Source organism: Trachinotus anak, unplaced genomic scaffold, assembly GCF_046630095.1.
Source record: "Trachinotus anak isolate AG129_WGS33_773 ecotype Australia unplaced genomic scaffold, CSIRO_AGI_Tana_v1 ptg000021l, whole genome shotgun sequence".
In the NCBI taxonomy this organism is placed as follows: domain Eukaryota; kingdom Metazoa; phylum Chordata; class Actinopteri; order Carangiformes; family Carangidae; genus Trachinotus; species Trachinotus anak.
The window spans coordinates 23663153-23682810 of NW_027273872.1; the positions used below are offsets into that span (position 1 = coordinate 23663153).

General features: G+C 42.8%; 1 protein-coding gene and 1 pseudogene across 1 annotated transcript; one reads left to right on the forward strand and one right to left on the reverse strand.

The window, feature by feature from the left end:
* Positions 1-435: 435 nt before the first annotated feature.
* On the reverse strand, positions 436-3393 carry LOC139605966 (calnexin-like). The gene is made up of 6 exons (XM_071457874.1): positions 3295-3393; positions 2805-2878; positions 1780-1899; positions 1605-1707; positions 1338-1413; positions 436-751 (listed from the first exon to the last, which is right to left on the reverse strand). Exons 2-5 carry the CDS (start codon positions 2874-2876, stop codon positions 1340-1342), a joined length of 369 nt encoding a protein of 122 aa, XP_071313975.1. The 5' UTR covers positions 2877-2878; positions 3295-3393; the 3' UTR covers positions 436-751; positions 1338-1339.
* Positions 3394-8530: 5137 nt separating this feature from the next.
* On the forward strand, positions 8531-9375 carry LOC139606304 (zinc finger protein RFP-like; annotated as a pseudogene).
* Positions 9376-19658: the final 10283 nt, after the last annotated feature.

Sequence of the window (19658 nt, forward strand, 5' to 3'; positions counted from 1 at the left end):
GGGGCTATTTCTAAGTTTTCTCTGCAGGGAGTGGGTGGTGGCAGTTGTAGCTTGTCAAGAGTTTCGACTGTTGTTGTGTTTATGATACAAGAGGTTATGATATGCCTACGTCTTCAGGACAGACTGGAGGCTACAGTGAGTTGCTATTGGAAAGGGAAAACGACGGGCTGGGGCTAGCTGGTTAGCATGCTAACTTCAGTACAAGAAAAATCATAGAGACAACTGCTGGCAAGAAAAGGAATCAAGTTTTATGCTGAGCTCACAATATTTCTCGTAGACTGGTAAGTAAACATCTGTTAATGCTAATGTTGGCTATGTAGCAATAGCAAAACTTACATATAGCGCCTTTAAATAGCTCAGATGTGACGTATATGATGTATATGTGGAGGTTACTAAGAGATCCTGAACCCCCCCAAAAAAAAGGAAAAAAAATCATTTTGTGTCAAACTGAGTTTTTTATTTGCCCAAAAACAAATAAAATGTACATTACCATCCAGCTTCATATCTGGCATCTTCATGCATGTACACTGAAATATTGTAATATACCAAACTGGAATACTGAGGAATATTTATTTTAGCTTCATAAACCATTGAACCCTGACTATGCTGATACTTTTAATGAAGCAATGCCATAATGAAATATATTTATTAGTCAGTCCTCAGTATTACTGGCCAGAGATAAGATTACTCAGCATCCTCTTGACAGCTGGTAGAGCTTCCTCTCCCGAGATTGTTGCATTGATCAATGATCCTAAACACACAACCAAAAACATTCAAAATCAGTTTTTTTATCACCCACTCTTTCACTGACCAGTGAAACACTCAGTGAAACAGCAGCCATTTTTATTCATGTTTTATAAAAAGAGTTGTGGCAATTAAATCAACACTGTTTCAAATGGCCTTTATATTTTCACACAGAAAATTCAACATACAAATTTGGCAAAGCAGCAAATACAACATGAGAAAGTGGTCTTGACATTTAGCATCTGTTGCTGAAAAGGAGTTCAAGTATTTTGCAAGATGATGTACGACCTCTCTGCCAGACTTCCCGCTCGACACAGCGCGTTAACGGTGCCTGGATTCCATGTTTTTGCTTGATATCACAGAGCCAGAACATTTCTCAGAACGTGGTCATGGGGTATTTATAAAAAGAACTGTTCACTCTCTGTTCACTTCGATCATACACACTGTTTATTCAGACACGAGATCATACTTCGTATCTGCACCAGTAAGTAAATGTGATCTAGTAACACATCCAGATGAGCTTTTGCACCTTCAGAATCAACTTTATCACATTATAAGTCATTATCGCCTCCACATTATCTGTTGAGACTCACCTTCAGGAGTTTAAATCAGACTTCCTCTGGTTATGCCTGGTGTCTCTCTTCCTGGTTACAGCTTTATCTGCTTCTCCTGAGAAGAGAAGAGAAGAGAAGAGAAGAGAAGAGAAGAGAAGAGAAGAGAAGAGAAGAGAAGAGAAGAGAAGAGAAGAGCGGTGCAAATAATACCATTACTGCCATTATCATCACTACCACAAGTAACATGCTATTAATTCTGTGTCCTTTGCTATGACTTCCTGTAATAATCTAAAAATGACACATTACCTTTGGTATCCAGAGACTCTGTCTGCTCTGAGGGCTCAGGATCATCTGGTTGAGCATCATCAGACTTCTTGTAGTAATACTCCTGATCAGGAGGCCCAAACCGCTTCACACAAACAAACACACACATTAGTCTTTTTATAGCTGAACAGTTTGTTCACACACAAGCTTACTGTACCTTCTCAGGCCACATGAAGCTAATGAAGAGAATGATGGGAAGTCCAACAGTGAAGACGTAGACACCCCAGAGCCAGGGACGCTGGACGGTGGCCAACAGGAGGCTCTCTATGATACCCAGCTACAATACACATATACAAATATGTTGTTATATGTCATCTAGATCTAGTAACACAATTTTAACACATAGATGACATGCACAACAAATGGCCTGTATAATAATACTATTACCACAAAATCATCATATCAAAGAAAAACCTAGGAAAGGATATGAATGAGTGAAAAAATGAGAAGAGGGAATAATATTCTGTATTTATTTGTTTATATTGGTCTTGGCAGGAACACTGTTCAGGAGAGAGACATAAAGCTACAGGGAGCATGCTGACTGCAGATGCAGTTTAATCGGGGTCATTTATTTATATGCATTTATACAATATATCCAAACACTAGGTGGTGCATGTGAGTTGCCGCTGCATGGACACTGAGGAAACTAGAAAAGGGTGTTGCTGCTCAGGGGAAGCATAACTCTTGCTCACTGTGTAACATCTGTCTACATGCAGCATTTTGAATGACTGTGTTGTACATCATAACACTGTAAGTCTGCGCAGGGGAGCAGTAAAGGAATGTATCACGCTTTGTTTCATTTGAATTTTGTAGGACACTGGATTAATATTTGTGTAGTTCATGGTTTTTTTACTCTGATAACGACTTTCATTTGTTTGTTTTTTTAAGCATGTGCCTGATAGATAGTCTGCGATTTAGGAGTTCATCTCATTACTTCTGTTGTATGTATGTCCATCAGTTAATTGGTATGGTGCAATGTTGTTGCACAGTGTCTCTTTGCTGAGTGTATTCAAATTAATTGTATATTCACTTTTTTGTTATTTGTTGATATATGTATTATAAGTCCACTGTGTTGGACATAAATAAAGATTTTTAAAATGAAAAAATGTCATCTTTTTCCAAACAGTGATTAATAGATTTAGTTCATTAAAAAGGAAAACGTGTAATAAAACAAGGTTTTACCTTTGCTGCAGCTGACACCGGTGTCACACTAGCTACCAGCGACACACACAGCAACACAAAGCTGATCTCCATCTCTAAAACACACAGTAACATACACACATAGTCATACAAGTGTGCTCACATTTGTTCACATACATAAAAATGTCAACAAACGCAGATTAGAGCTTTGATAAGATCACACTCAAAGAGCCTGAGTGAGAAATGAGAGAAGAAACATTCTCTGTCATGATCAATCTCTCTAGGTCCATTACAGAATGATCAGGTGGAGACAAAGAGAAAGAAAAAAAAGAGAAAGAGAAAGAGGACAACAAAACAGTATTCTCAGTAAGGAAAACAAAACTGAATGCAAGAAAAGAAACATGCACAGAGCACAAAGGGAAGCAGAATGGGACAAAACAGAGAGAAGATCAAAAAAAGAACGACAAAGAAGTGAGAGTGAAGTAAGACGAGCACAGAGGAAACTACAGAGAACCAAACAATGCGTTTCTACCTTTTCACACAGTGATTTCTCACAGTCTCCACAAGTTCCCTAAAAGTCACTTCCTGAATTCTTGATCATGTGTTGGACTTTGGTCCCAAGTCACTTGCTGACATGCTGCAGAATATACAGTGACCACATTATAGTCGTCTGACATGGTCATTAACATGTATACACACACCCATTCACACAACCTTTCGTGGTTATAAAGTAGTTGTGCTTGAAGTATGGCATTTATCATGCTCAAAGTAAATGGTCACTGTCAGGGTTTACTAGTATTTTCTAACAATAACACTGTTTATATATAATGAAGTAAAGAGATTATTTTTATCAAACAGACATTTTCAAAGCAAAATAATATTAAAAAATACATCATTATAACATTATAAAACATGTTCACGTCATACACTCATCGGTAGTCAGTACTCTTGCAAACACAAGAGAATAAAAACTGCCTCTACATTATTCTTTTCAACTAGATGTATTGAGAATCAGTTGGTAAAAAAAAAAGCTGAGTTCTATTTGTTTAAATTAGTCAGTTAAGAAATTAAAAAATTTATATATTTTGACAACATTTATTAGAAATAAAAGTTGAGCAGATGGGGAGTAGGGGGTCCCACACAGAAATGTAATATATGACATTTATGTCCTTTTATCAAGAGTGGTGTTGGCATATATGTGACCTAAAAGGGGATGTATTATATATATGAATGTTTATGCCAAATCTGAAGAAATTCCCTCAAGACAGTAGTGACATATGACATTCAAGAAGTCAAAAACATGTTTTGTGAGGTCACAGTGACCTTGACCTTAGATCACCAAAATCTAATCATTGAGTCCAAATGGACATTTGTGCCAAATTTTAAGGGATTCCTTTGAGGAGTTCCCGAGATACTGCATTCACAACCAAAACTGTTTTTTGTGAGGTCACCATGACCTAGACCTTTGATCATTGACCACCAAACTCTAATCATTCATCCATGAATGCAAGTGAAAATTTTAATGGACAAACCAAAAACATAATGTCTTTGGCCCTTGTGTCACCAGCAAGGAGGCATAAAAACTTATTTGCTGTGTGATACAGTGATGAGAGACATCAACTATATGAGCATTTGGATTTGTTAGAAATATTGATTGGGTATAGGATTTTCCCATAGATAAACAAAATATTCCCCTGGTCTTAAGCTGAGAAGTTAAATATGGTTTGATGCATCTGAATGTCTTCATCAGTTCAAACAGCAATAAGGAAATCACCCCCATTCATAGGGGGTTTATGCCCCCTAGTGGATTAGGACATACATGAGGACACCTAACAATTGGTTGTGTATTGGTTGGGGGATGTATACACAATTAGTCCAGTGGTCGGCAACTGGCATCCAAAACTGGCCTGCCAGTAATTATATCTGGTCCGCCATATTATTTTGATAATCTGATAATTAGTCTCACATTAAAGTAGCTAATGTCGAAACAGATCTCCCCCACTTGAAGATGTTTATTATACTTTTATCCATGTTGGGAGTGAATGACAGACACAAAGGCAGGCATCAGGCCTGATTCTACAATAGATAACCGTCATGGCAGCCACAGTTCTCCACAGAATCACTTCCTCCTTAGCAATTTTGTCTACAAAATAAAAGAAAGTTTGTTTTTTCCAAGTGGCGACCGTAGACTGTATATATTATATATTATTTTGTTATGATGATGATGAGACTGTTAACTAGAAAGTAAATTGTTCTTCAAGGTCCATCCATCCATTATCTATACCGCTTATCTGTACGGGGTTGTGGGGGGGCGGGAGCCAATCCCAGCTGACGCTGGATGAGGGCGGGGTACACCCTGGATAGGATGCCAGTCTATCACAGGGCTGACATATAGAGACAAACAACCATTCACGCTCACACTCACACCTACGGGCAATGTAGAATATCCAATTAACCTAATGTGCTTGTCTTTGGACTGTGGGAGGAAGCTGGAGTTCCCGGAGGCAACCCACAAACTGTGCTAACCACTGCTCCACCACGCCGCCCCTGTTCTTCAAGGTGACTCACAGATTTGAAAGAGAGGAAATCCTTATGGAGCTCAGCCAGTCATGCAAGGATGTCTAGACTAGTTTTGGATCATATCACAAGCATAAAAGCTCTTTGTTTCCTCATTTACAAGGGTCTGCCGTGGTGAAACTGCAAACATGTATCACTTTGCTGCCACAAGGAATTTGTGGACATTATAACCTTTCTTTTCATAAAGGAAGGTCCAGTATTTCCTATTGTGGTGGCCGCACTTGCAACCACACAATAAATGTCAGTAACCCACATGCACTGACACCTTTCAGTTATCTTAGATTTGACACTTTTACACCCATACTGCACATACACACAAACACATAGAGGATGACACATAGGTCTGTATTTCATACAACATACCTATCACTTATTCAATTTGTTTTAAATATATTAGTTTAATTTGTAGCACACACATTTAGTTAATTTTTTGTATGTTTAACATTTATGTTCATTTATATAAAGCTATGTTAAGTTGTTCAAATTCTTTTTTCTGTTTCACTGTTGCTGGGCATTTCCTCACTTCTGCTGCCAGGGTCATCTGGCCAGGATTGGGCAAAGGATGGGCCTCAGGAAGCAGGGGTCTTGAATAGAGGAACTGCCAATAAAGACTATACCAAGTAATACCCAAGCTGGCATCGCCGATATCGATGCAATATTGATACGTTGTATAAAAGCTTAATATGTTCAGAGAAGGGAAATAATAAGAAGCCTATAACCCTTTCAAATAAGACATCAGACTATTCTTTCTTATTCTTTAATAATAAAGAAAATAAGTTCAGTGCACCATTTACCACTTTAAAAAGATCGAAAGAAGATGTCCTACAGACCAAGAAACTCAGAAGTTGCTGTTCATTGATACTTCAGCATCTGAATCAGGCTCCCTTGAAAACGCTTGATAACTGTGGCAAGCATGCTCTCCTGTTAGCATCGTTAGCACAGCTGAGCGTCTGGGCATCTTGCTTAAAGGCTAACCCAAGACTAATTCATTTGCAGGCTAATTTGCTAGTTAACAAGCTAAGTAACAAGTCATATATGGTGAGCGCAGTCACTGATATGTGGAAGTTAGAGCTAACATATGAATAATATAACACACCTCACAAGCACAGGCTTCCTCACACTGGTTAATCAATTAACCACAAGCCATATTAATTGTCTGATATCTGCATTAAAAAAATCCTCCCAAAGGCACCAACACCACAAACACAGCTGAGAGGTCACGTTCAGTAACTCTGAGGTGATTGTCAAACAGCTGAGATGTGATCACAGGACACAATCTTTGTGGTGTTGCCACAGCACCTCACAGTCTCCACACACACACACACACACACACACACACACATCACAAACTGCTTCGTTGTTGTTCTCAGAAATGAAGAAGGTCCACACACAACTTTGTTTGCATTTGGCCATCATCAGTGTCAACACTGTTCAGTGGCTCATGTATTTATAGAGCTGAAGTTCATGACTATAAACGAAAAGTAGAGGTGACTGACGGTTGTTCCACTTTGGAACCAGGATCTGTAGCCAGTGATCTGGCTGAGGGGGTTCAGGCCTGTGCAGAACAGCAGTGAGGATAGTGCATCACCTTGGTATATGCCACACACAGCCCACAGCCCCATTGAGTTCTTGATGAAGGCTCTTAGTGTCCTCTTGATATTATACATTTCCAAGCATTTCAGTATCCATTTGTGTGGCACTGAGCCGTAGGCTTTCTTGTAGTCAATCCAGGCGGTGCACAAGTTGGTCTGCCTGGTCTTGCAGTCTTGATTGACTGTTCTATCGACCGGTAGCTGGTGCTTGGGTCCCCTGTTATTACTAATAATTCCTTTCTGGGACAAAATAATACTAAAAATTATTATTATTATCATTAATAAATTTAGCAGCAGGTGATGAGCAGGATCATGGGGCAGTGGGTGGTTTTCAACTGCAGATTCAGACCCTATGGCTGAGGAGAGAAAGAAAGAAGGAGAGAGGAGGGGGTAGGGGTGGGTGGTGGGGTCGCAGGGAAATGGAGAAGGAGAAGGAGCAGGGCACACAGCCTGGGCACTCATGTCCTTGAGGGGAATCAAAAAACAATCAGTTAGAATAATTCAATGATTTCAGACAGTTTACAATAACCTCTAAACACCTGAGGTTATGGAAGAATATACATCTAACTGAAAGTTAAGGCATAATAGTAAGTCTTAAGTGTGGATTTGGAGATTTGAATTGAGTCAGACAGTCTGATGTCAGTGGGGAGGTTGTTCCAGAGCTCCATGGCCTGATCTTGGCAGTGTCTGACTCCGCCTAAATCCTAATCCAAAAATGGGCAAGGGGGGCGTCACTAAAGCTTCTTCGTGTAGTAAAACCAGACTTCATTTCACCAGGTTTGTCTCAGACACAGCAGAGTCTCTGCCAAACACTGGTGAGTGCAGCAGCCTCCAGCATCAACAGGAAGCTTCACCTCTACTCAAGGATTCTCCACTCTTAAACTGTAACTTAACAAATGGAGCTTCACACTGCAATTTGGTTTCTCACTGATTTTCCTCACACTTTTCCTTTGTTTTCCCTGTGTACAGAATGACGACCGCCAGGTGTGTGCTGACTAGGGATCAGCTTCAGTGCTCCATCTGCCTGGATGTGCTCCGGGATCCAGTCACTTTACCATGTGGACACAACTTCTGTAACACCTGCATCACTGAACACTGGGATAATAACACTGGCAGCTGCCAGTGTCCCAACTGTAATGAGGTTTTTCCGCCCGAAACCTGAGCTACAGGTCAATACTCTGATCCCGGTGGTGGCCGCTCAGTTCAGACAGTCAGCTCAACAGGAAACCAACCTCAGAGGCTCAGAGCGAAACGTTCAACGTGACGTCTGCAGTAAAACCAAACAGAAGATGTTCGTCTTTGTGTTCCTGATGTGTGTCTGGATGTCTAAGGTTATTTTAGACCACAGGACACATGGTGTTGTTCCCCTGGAAGAAGACTGTGTAGGAAAGAAGGTCGAGCTGAAATTGCAGAGGCTGAAATTGAGCAGATGATCCAGCAGAAGCAACTGAAGATTCAGGATATCAAACGCTTGGTGGAGGTCAGTCATGAAGCTACACATGTAGAAACAGCAGTCGCTGTTGAGGTCTTCACTGCTCTGATGGAGTCTGTTGAGAGAAGCCTGGCTAAACTAATTGAGACAATCGTTTGATTTGCTACATGTGTAGCTTCATGAAGCAAAGAGTGACAGAGAAAAAGGCTGAGGGCTTCCTCAGGGCGCTGGAGGATGAAATCTCTGAGCTGAAGCAGAAAAGGATGGAGGCGGAGCTGCTCGCTGTGGCTCAGCCAGAGAAGACGCTCAGTAGAGACATGGAGAAGCTGCTGGACAAGGCAGAGCTGAAGAGTGTCCAGCAGTACGCAGTGGACGTGACACTGGATCCTGATACAGCATATCCCTGGCTCATCCTGTCTGATGATCTGAAACAGGTCAAACGTGGCTATTTAATTAATCTTATCCCAGACTATCCAAAGAGATTTATTAATTGCCCCTGTGTCCTGGGGAGGCAGAGTTTCTCCAAAGGCAGATTTTACTATGAGGTTGGGGTTAAAGGGAAGATTGATTGGGAGTTGGGACTAGTCAGAGCGACATCTCAATGACTCCTCAGGATGGGTACTGGGCAATAGGGTTTCACAAAGGAAGATCTTACTTCGCTGTTGACTCTCTAGTCGAACTCTCTCTGACATCATACCCCAAGAGGGTGGGGGTGTTTGTGGATTATGAGGACCGTCTGGTCTCCTTTTATGACATAGACACTGCAGATCTCATCTACTCCTTCACCGGCTGCTCCTTCACTGAGAGACTCTATCCATACTTCCATCTCTTTAACAGGGCTTATGATGACGTTGCCTATCTGGTCATCTCTCCTGTCACTTCACAATGAGACAAACTGTTAAAGATTCATTCAGTGTCATTTTGTGGAATAATCACATGTTCTCCTAGAGGTCTGATTCGTGTTTTTCTTTATTTACTCACAACTGTACTTATGTAGAACTTTTAGGTATTTGTAATTTACTTGAGCATTTACTTCTACTTCACCACATCTCAAACAAAAATACTGTACTTTTTACTGAACTATATTTGACAATTATAGCTGCTGTTGACTTTGCAGATTAAGATTTTACATGAAAGAGAAGTGAAAAACATCTATACATTGCTAAAGATTAAACATCAAAAGATTAAACTTGTGTACCAGTTTTTTTTGGCTTGTGTGTTTTGGTTGGGTCTCCCTGTCACTTCATGTCTATCAGTTGTTGTCTGCTTCATCAAAGTGACATTTATCTCTAAACTTCTCCCACGGTTTCATAAAACAACTTTTTTGAGACACAAATATTTCAAAAAATTAAAAAAAAGTTCAGATGAGAGAAAAGTCTGAAAAATTAATCCAAATAGATGAACTTTCATCTTCATTCCAACATCATCAGTCATCTCATGACTCCTCAGATTTAAGATAAGATAAGATCGCCTTTATTAGAATCAGAATCAGAATCAGAATCAGTTTTATTGCCAAGTATGTTTTCACATACAAGGAATTTTTTCTGGTGATTGGTGCAATTGATCAGCAACAGTGGGGCTCTCTAGCCTTGTTGATGAGGCTAATAGCAGATGGGAAGAAGCTATTTTTGTGGCGAGAGGTTTTGGTCCTGAAGGACTGCAGCCTCCTGCCAGAGGGGAGTGTCACAAAGAGTTTGTGTCCAGGGTGGGAGGAGTCAGCTACAATCTTCCCTGCACGCCTCAGAGTCCTTGAGGCGTACAGGTCCTGGAGGGACGGAAGATTGCAGCCAATCACCTTCTCAGCAGAGTGGATGATACGCTGCAGTCTGTTATTGTCCCTCTCCGTGGCAGCAGCGTACCAGATGGTGATGGAGGAGGTGAGGATGGACTCAATGATGGAGGTGTAGAAGTTCACCATCATAGTCCTTGGCAGGTTGAACTTCTTCAATTGCCTCAGGAAATACATCCTCTGCTGAGCTTTCTTGATGAGGGAGCTGATGTTTAGCTCCCATTTGAGATCCTGTGTGATGGTGGTTCCCAAGAAGCGGAAATGCTCCACGGTGGCCACGGGGGAGTCACACAGGGAGATGGGGGTGGGTGGGGCTGGGCTCTTCCTGAAGTCCACTATCATTTCCACTGTCTTCAGAGCGTTTAGCTCTAGGTTGTTCTGCCTGCACCAGGTCACCAGACGCTCAGTCTCCCACCTGTAGGCAGACTCATCGCCATCAGAGATGAGTCCAATGAGAGTGGTGTCGTCTGCAAACTTCAGGAGCTTGACAGACTGATGGCTGGAGGTGCAGGTGTTGGTGCACAGGGAGAAGAGCAGAGGAGAAAGAACGCAGCCTTGCGGGGATCCAGTGCTGATGGTCTGGGAGTCAGACACGTGCTTTCCTAGCTTCACGTGCTGCCTCCTGTCAGACAGGAAGTCGGTGATCCACCTGCAGGTGGAGTCAGGCACGCTCAGCTGGGAGAGCTTGTCCTGCAGCAGAGCCGGGATGATGGTGTTGAAGGCAGAGCTGAAGTCCACAAACAGGATCCTGGCATAGGTCCCTGAGGAGTCCAGGTGCTGGAGGATGAAGTGGAGAGCCATGTTGACGGCGTCGTCTACAGACCTGTTGGCTCTGTAGGCGAACTGCAGGGGGTCCAGGAGTGGGTCAGTGATGGATTTGAGATGGGACAGGACAAGGCGCTCAAATGATTTCATGACCACAGAGGTCAGGGCAATGGGTCTATAGTCATTTAGTCCTGTGGGCCTTGGTTTTTTGGGGACAGGGATGATGGTGGAGGATTTGAAGCAGGCTGGCACGTGGCAGGTCTCCAGTGAGGTGTTGAAGATGTCCGTGAACACTGGAGACAACTGATCAGCACAGTGCTTCAGGGATGATGGAGAGACAGAGTCAGGACCGGCTGCTTTGCGGGGGTTCTGCTTCTTAAAAAGCCTGTTGACATCTCTCTCCAGGATAGAGAGAGACGTTCCTTTGGTAGAGGAGGAGGAGGGGGGTTCTGATGTGGCTCTGATGTGGAGGTTAGTGTCAGGCTTGTCCCACTGTCTTTCAAAGCGGCAGTAGAACTCATTCAGATCATTGGCCAGATGGAAGTCGTTAGTGGAGTGGGGGGGTTTAGGTTTGTAGTTTGTGATCTTTCTGAGCCCTTTCCAGACAGAAGCAGAGTCATTGGCTGAGAACTGGAGCTGAAGTTTCTCAGAGTACAGTTGTTTAGCTTCTCTCACCACCTTGCTAAACCTGTACTTGGACTCTTTAAACTTGTCCCTGTCCCCGCTCCTGAAAGCTTCCTCCTTTTGCCTCCTGAGCTGACTGAGCTTAGCTGTGAACCAGGGTTTGTCATTGTTATAACTCACCCTGGTGCGTGATGGGATACAGCAGTCCTCACAGAAGCTGATGTATGACGTCACAGCCTCTGTGAACTCATCCAGACTGTTGGAAGCAGTCCTGAACACCTCCCAGTCAGTGCAGTCCAAACATGCCCGCAGATCCTCTATGGCTTCACTGCTCCACTGCTTCGATGTCTTCACAACAGGTTTACACAGTTTTAGTTTCTGCCTGTATGTGGGAATCAGGTGGACCATGACATGGTCAGAGTGGCCCAGTGCAGCCCGGGGGACGGCGTGATAAGCACCACTGATTGTGGTGTAACAGTGGTCCAGAGTGTTCCCCTCTCTGGTCGGGCAGTTAACAAACTGTCTGTATTTGGGCAGTTCATGACTGAGGTTATCTTTGTTAAAGTCACCAAGTACAATAACTACGGAGTCCGGGTTGGTCCGCTCCACACACAGTATCTGCTGTGGCCTGTGGTGGGATGGAAACACCGACCAGGATGAATGAGGTGAACTCACGGGGGGAGTAGAAGGGCCTGCAGTTTATGATGAAAGTCTCCAGGTCAGGAGAACAGTGCTGCAGGATCACTGTCACGTCTCTGCACCAGCCACTGTTTGCATAAAAGCAGATTCCTCCACCTTTGGTTTTGCCGGACAGCTCTGTGTCGCGATCCGCTCTGAAGAGCTGGAAGCCGGCCAGCTCCAGCGCAGAGTCCGGATCGATCCACACAGCCACGTCTCCGTGAAGCACAGGACGGCAGATGAGGAAAAGTCTCTGTTCTTCTGCACCAGTAGCTGAAGTTCATCCAGCTTGTTGGGCAGTGAACGCACCTTGGAGAGAAAGATACCTGGGAGAGGTGTGCGGAGTGCGCGCCGGCGGAGACGCGCAAGCGCACCGGCACGTTTCACTGCGAGAGCAACGGTCAGTGACCTCTGACCAAAATGTCCAATAATCCCACAGGAGAGTCGAGAAAAGTAGGAAAAAAATCCACTGGAGTTGTTTCTCTGATATTAATGAGCTCTTCTCTGGTGAAAGAGCTCCGGAAACCAAAGCAGAAAACTGGATTTACAAAGAAAATAAGGCAAAAAAATGCGCACCAACACACCGAGGCAGCCATCCGCGGCGCCATGGCAACAGAATTTATATTAGTCCCACAGTGGGGAAATTCACAACACACATTTATCTTGAGAGGGGCTTGATCCCCTAGGTTGGAAACCACTTAAAATTTTAAATACAGACCAGCTACAACAGCAAAATGCTGCTTACACATTGGTGCGTCAGTATTAAAGATATAATTATGTAATATTTTATCTTACTGTGGAAGAAGCACTCAAAAAAAAACCTTTGATTACAGTTATATGTAACTTTTCCACATTCAAATATTTAAAATTGATTACACCTATGTTGTATATATATTTTTGAGTTATGTACTTACTCAAAAAATCCCAAATGTTTCTAGCAATTCACAAATCAGAGAAATACCAATTTTAATCATGGTTACGGCCTATTTCATTTGGTCAATCTTAAAATTGAGCTGCAAGTTATACTTCTTACACCTTGGTCATTTTCAACTATATATTTTAACTGGGTGAAGGATTTTAGTCATCGGATGCCTGGATCTTAAGTTATCAGAGAAAACAAATGGCAGCTCAGGTCCCATCCACTCATGGATGTCCATGCATCAACTCTGAGATGTCCTGTGTTCACTGAAGAGCGCTGACAAATCACTGATTTCTAAAGTTATTTCTTTTAACATCTGGTCTGTTTGTTGTGAAGAGGAGGAACCTCTGCTGCCTTGCTGCTGATAAAAGCCAGCACAGACTGACAGAGAGAAGGGGACCTGAAGTAAAGAGTTCTGGGTGGGACTGGTGGGACTATGACTGGTGGTGTGCCTGTAAAAATATTCCTGAAGATCTGGTTCGTAGGTTCATGGCAGTGAATCAAGTATTTCCAAAGTAACAATGACTCATTCAGTTTTTATCCCCTAGTCCGTTTTTTTTATGGAGGGGAGGAAACCTCTCCAGATAATTTGGCTGCTGGTAAAAAAGGGAATAAAATAAAATGATTGATCTTTGCCTTAGCATGAGATGAATCATTGATTGAATGCGATTGAATGTGATTGTACTGTAGGTAGAGTATATATGAAGAATGAAAATTTAAACAGAGTTAAACAAAGTCATCTTCTTCAAGCGGTGCTGGAAATGGGAAAAAATCTGAGGAAAAGAATTTCACATATTGTCCAACAGAAGTCTGCATCCAGGTAGCAATCATAGCTTTGACACAAGGGGTGATACAGCAAACTAACAATGCAAACATCACAATCATCACCAACACAGGTGCCAGGGTTTTCATCAGCATAGCTTTCCATCCCCCCACAGACAGCCAAGACCACAGCTCCAACCCTCAGGAACCTGGGAGTCTTTGCTCCTCTCTGCGTGGTATAGCCGTATACCAAATTCTGTCCTCTGTTCTCATTACTTCATTAAAGACGTCAGCTGTTATCTCTCTTCTGTCTCTAGAGTTGGCTCATGGGGTGGGAGTGATGCCCTGGTATAGTAGTAGCCGTGACAGTGAACTCCCCTCCCCCAGTTGTATCCTGATTGCCCAGGTGTCTTCACCTGTTTGTTAACCAGCATCATCTTACTCAGCAGTGGGACCTCAGCTTACCCCTGTACTCAATGTGCTGCCTCTTCGTGAGTTTCAGAAAAAATGTGGTACTAGAGATATCCATACCCCTCTCCCACTCGCTAACACAAGGCAGGGGAAAGCGTCGGCTCACTTGCTGATTTGATGCACACTTGATGGGAGGTTATTGATTGGTTCAGGAACCCGTCTGCAATGCCTGGCGTGGACCCAAGTTGCTCTCCCTGTGATCTCTGTGAGGAGTACCTGTTCCACCTGCACACTCTCCAGTTTTACCTCCTCAGGTCTTTTAATACGATCCAGTCACCTGGTTTCAGATCACGTAGCTTCTCCTGTGTAGTTTTGGTAGAGCAGCTTTCACCTGTTTGTGAATATAGTATATAATCATAAACAATAACGCTACATTTCATCTTCACATTGGCTGGTGTCAGGAGTTCAGTTTCTGCAGAGGTGGATGAGCACTCTGTGGAATCTGTATTCTTCTTTCTATGTTGTTAGTAGCACAAATTACTCATTTGACAAAATTAGAGAACCCCTTTGTAATACAGCATCTCTGAATTTCAGTCATCATTCCCCCATATGTCACCTTTGCATAATGAAGGAAAAGATATTTTGGCAAACATGGTTTACCAATAGGACCCAACCATACACCATCATTGACAGTGCAACTCGCTCTCCTCCAGGTGTTCTTGTCATCCTGGATTGTTCTTTTCTGCAGCTCCTGTACATCAACTGTAGGTAGGTTGTCATGCTCAAAAAACCCATCATGTGTTTTTTAGTGTCAGGCTATGCACACATGCTTCTTGTGTGGGTGAACAGATCATTAAATCATCCACATGTTGCAAAAGAGCACTTCCAGCCCGCAGTACAAGAGACTGCAGATTTTCCTTTAATGCTGCATTTAAGACTGTAGGTGATTCATAATATCCTTGACATGGTCTTGTGAACGTGAACATTTTGCCTTTGAAGGAAAAAGCAAACCAGAACTGACTGCCTGGGTCAACTGAAATGCTGAAAAATGCATTTGTTAAATCAACCACTGAAAACCATTTACTGTCAGAGGGAACCTGTGAGAGGATGGTGTGGGGATTTGGGACATTAGGCATGAGTGCATGGACTGCAGCATTTACTGCTTGCAGGTCTTGAGCAAATCTCCACTCAGCCAACTGGCCAGCATCTCTGATCTTTTTGACGAGAGAAATTGGTGTTCGAACGGGAGATTTTTCACATGGAACAATCACTGCAGCTTTAAGGAGAGACTCAAGAACAGGTTTAATTCCTTCAACTGCCTCTTTTTTTTAAATGGATCTTGATTTTGACTTGGTCTGTAGGAGGATTTTGGTGTTGTGTTTCTGACAGGTTCAGTGCCTTTGATTATGCACTTGATGGCACTTGCTTTAACTCAGGAATATCATTAACATTTTTCACCAGAGTGAATGTGTCACAACACCAATCCGAGATGGTGTGTGTGTGTGTGTGTGTGTGTGTGACCAGCCCTGGTCTCATGCCTCTCGTACTCCTCCTCTACCGACTCGACCTCATCTGCGAGCTGTCACTGGGGAAGCTTGTGTGGAGTTTGTCAGGGAGCCAGTCCATGTACGTTTTTTTTTACATTTGTTCACATTCAGCATCCCCAGTTTCTGTTTTGTATCATATTACGTTCCTCAGCTCAGCTCTGAGGTCCAGGTCTCTTACCACAATGGATCCTGCCACAGTTGCAGTAGCAATTTCTGTTGAATAAAGCACAAAGTGAAAAAGCTTGTCTTTCTGTTAAGTTTAATCCAAAGCATTGATGGACTCACAGCACAGATAAATGCATCAGCTGAGCAAGAAGCACAGAAGGAATGAGAGAACAATATTTAATACATTGTTAGAAAAGAGGAGGGGGGTGTCAGGGAAACCTCATCTTCCAGATCAGTAATCACTTTATCTAAACCTTGTGCAGGAACATAGAGTGAATGTTTCCTGTCATGGCTGGCTCAAAACCCATGACAACAATGGGAGGTGACACAAAAAGTTACCATACCATTCATTTTATTAATCAAAAAGGTTATTGGATGTGAAGATCAGCAAGTCAGTAGTGTAGGAGTGTTTGCATGAGTGAAGCAACACAAACACACAGATACAAACAGCCAGCCCAGCGGCCAAAAGAGATGGGGTCGTCACATTCCCAAAACTCTATAATCAAAACGAAGTCTCCTCACACATCTCTTTAGGTTTCAAGAGGGAAAGTGTAATGTAGCATAAAAAAGACTAACTGTGGTAATGTGAATGTATAAGTAATGTATAGTGGAAATTTTCCATCACATGTTAAACTGTAAAATCTGATCTAACATTGTGTTTTAAATTGGTTCTGCTGAACATGAACAGACCTCAGAGCAGCTTCTCCCCTGAAACAGTGAGTCTGCCACATGTGAACTGTGTCACACACAAAGACTGATGATCAATAACAGCTGCTGAACTTTTTGCACCTTACCTCCATTACAATGGATGGTCAGCAATCTCATTTCCAATATACATTGTACTGTGCTCACTTAAATTATAAAGGCAACTTTGGACTTTACTCATAAAGCGTGCTGCACCAAGTGCCGTAAGCTATGAAGTTTTATTTTTATATTGTAGTTTCTCATGTCTAAGATTTCCCCAACTTCACCACCACCGACTCCATTTACAAGTCATGCCTCCACCTACCTCATTATCTGGGTGCGACAGCTGTCTCTGCCTCTTGAAAAAAGTTGGATGGGAGAATATCCATCCTGTATCAGATCAGAGATGAGGAGCTGAGACTTGACTCCAAGGTCACCGTGGGGTCCCATATCTGGATGTCGCCTCTACCCAGGATGCAGACCACTGGACCTCAGTTCCCAGTCAAAATACACTCAAAATGGCTCTCTTCAATGTCAGATCATTATGCAGTAAGACTTTAATTTTAAATGATTTTATTTTGTCTGCAAACTTAGATTTTATGTTTTTAACTGAATCTTGGTTGCAAACTAATGACCATAGTCACCTTGTTGAGCTGTGCCCCTACAATATGATTGCTTCAACCAACCCTGGGGCAGTGATCATGGTGGGGGTCTTGTGTGTGTTTACAGGAAGCGCTCTTCCCCCCCAAAACCACCTGGCAGCTTTTCAGCAGAGTTCTCTGAATTTTGATCCACTCTCATTTTAAATCATGACAGAGTTGTTCTCTATGGTGATTTTAATATGCATGTTGATGACTCCACTGATGCTCAGGCCTCAGTTTTTTTTAAGCATCGCTACGTTTGTGGACAAACTCATAACCGTGATCACACTCTGGACCTTGTTTTTATTTTTACTCTATATAAAAGTGTCCTCCTTGGAGCTAATGGATATGACTATATCTGTAAATATATAGTTCTTTAACGCTCCAAAGTTCAGCGCACTATTCAACAGCCAAAGTCTACACCTGTCTGAATATTCCCACACTGATGACCTGGCCGACCATTTCAACTCTATCCGCTTGTTCTCACTAAATATTTCTTGTACCTCTTAAGGTTAGGTCCCAGTCCTCAGTAAGAAAGCAGCCCTGGATAAATGACAACATTTGTACCTGTAAAAGTGCGAGAAAGCTGACCACAGATGGAAAAAATCTGGTCTCCTAGTTCACCACGACGTTATGAAGGAGTCATTATTATACAGTACAGTCAAAGATGCAAAAAGACACTGTTTCTCAAATTTTATTTCTGCCCATCCACACAGCCTGTAATTGTAATTTCAATTTCTTTGTGTTCCAACCACTTGAGATACCCTACCTTCTGCTTTCCCACCACGATATCAGATCCTTTTGTCTTTTAACCATTTGTGAACTGTGATGTCTAGACCTCTTAATTTCCCACTTAGATACAAAACCTTCCAGGATACCCCAAGTGTGAAACATCACCCCAGGGGGGGTGCCGGTCCCTGCAGCAGACAGGAAAGGTGCCAAAAGGCAACAAGATCAAAGGCCCTTTTGATACACTCTTGAGGGGCGTTCCTCAGGTATAAATGTTTAGGTCTCCCCATACTCGGGGTCTTTCTTCATTCTGACCGCTCGCTTGTTGATTGACCTTTTCTTTGTGTAGCAGGATGATGAGCATTGTGGCCCTGTGTTGTCAATTTGAAGAAGATGGTGCCTAATTGCCTGTCTCCCTCTGGCCAATGGCAGTAGGGAGAGGGGGATATAAAAGCTGGGAGGTGTCACCGGATTTCTCTCTCGCACGTCACTTCCTATTGCCTCGTCCCTGTCCCTCTTCTGTTGGTGTTTGCAGGTAGGCTGGTGGTGGCTGCGCTCCCAGTTTGCATGTTTAGTTTGACAGTAAATAAGATTGTTGTTTTTGTTGTAGGGCCGGATTGGGTTCCGCAGGTCTGGTTAGCTGCACATGATTACTGCCGGTGGGTCCTCTGTTTCATGCACTGAGCTGTTGCTGTGGTGTGCATGTGGCAAACAGCTTGACCCCTGCTGCTTTGCCTGTGGGGAATTGCTTTGCTTGTAGCGAAATACTCTAATTTTAGAGGATTGTCCTTTCTGGGAATTCGGAGGGTTGTCTGCACCCATTGGTCGCTTCGGCCTGGTGGCCTCTTTAAGTCGTGTGTGTGTGTGTGTGTGTGTGTGTGTGTGTGTGTGTGTGTGTGTGTGTGTGTTAGATGTTAATTGGGGAGGGTAAATTTATGTTTATACTTTGTGGTATGCATCCACTCGCCTTATGTGAGTGTCCGCATGCAATTAAATGTTTAGTTGAGTTGTTTTGTTTTGTGGGAATTTAAGTTGCCTGCAACTTGCAATTGATAATTTTGGTTAATTGTGTGTATTGTGGTTACTTTTGAGCAGGTTGCAGATAATGGTTGTCTGTCCAAGTATGATTCAGTTTGTTTTGCATTGATTTATTTACCCAGTTTAGTTATTTACCTTTTTTTGTATAATGAGGTTTGATTTTGTTTGTATATATTGATGTTTTTATACTCTTCTAATTGGGTGTTTGTCCTTTCAGAGGTCGAGACTACGGTGGTGGATGTGGTGTCCTCGGTGGGGGTGTCTCCTTTGTGTGCTGTGTGTGTGCTTTCACCCCAAGTTGATCTTCATTATTGTGTGTGTGCATGTCATGAGTGTCTGGGGTGATTTTCCTGGGACCCCTTTTACTCCTTGGACCCATCTCCCTACTGGTAGGCCTCCACCCTGACTGGTCTCCCTTATTTCCCTGGTAACATCAGTGTGGATGCTATTGGATTCCTTTTATTATTCAATGTATGACAGATCTGAGTGCCTTTAAGATTATAATAGTTCACTGGGTGAAATTCCCAGGGTGGCGTTCTCTGG

Excerpts from the sequence above, each read along its gene's own strand:
- LOC139605966 (XM_071457874.1), bottom strand. The coding sequence starts at position 2,876 with ATGGAGATCAGCTTTGTGTTGCTGTGTGTGTCGCTGGTAGCTAGTGTG. Across the intron at positions 1,900-2,804 it reads CGGTGTCAGCTGCAGCAAAG|CTGGGTATCATAGAGAGCCT; the intron begins GTAAAACCTTGT and ends TGTGTATTGTAG. Across the intron at positions 1,414-1,604 it reads AGAGTCTCTGGATACCAAAG|GAGAAGCAGATAAAGCTGTA; the intron begins GTAATGTGTCAT and ends TTCTCTTCTCAG.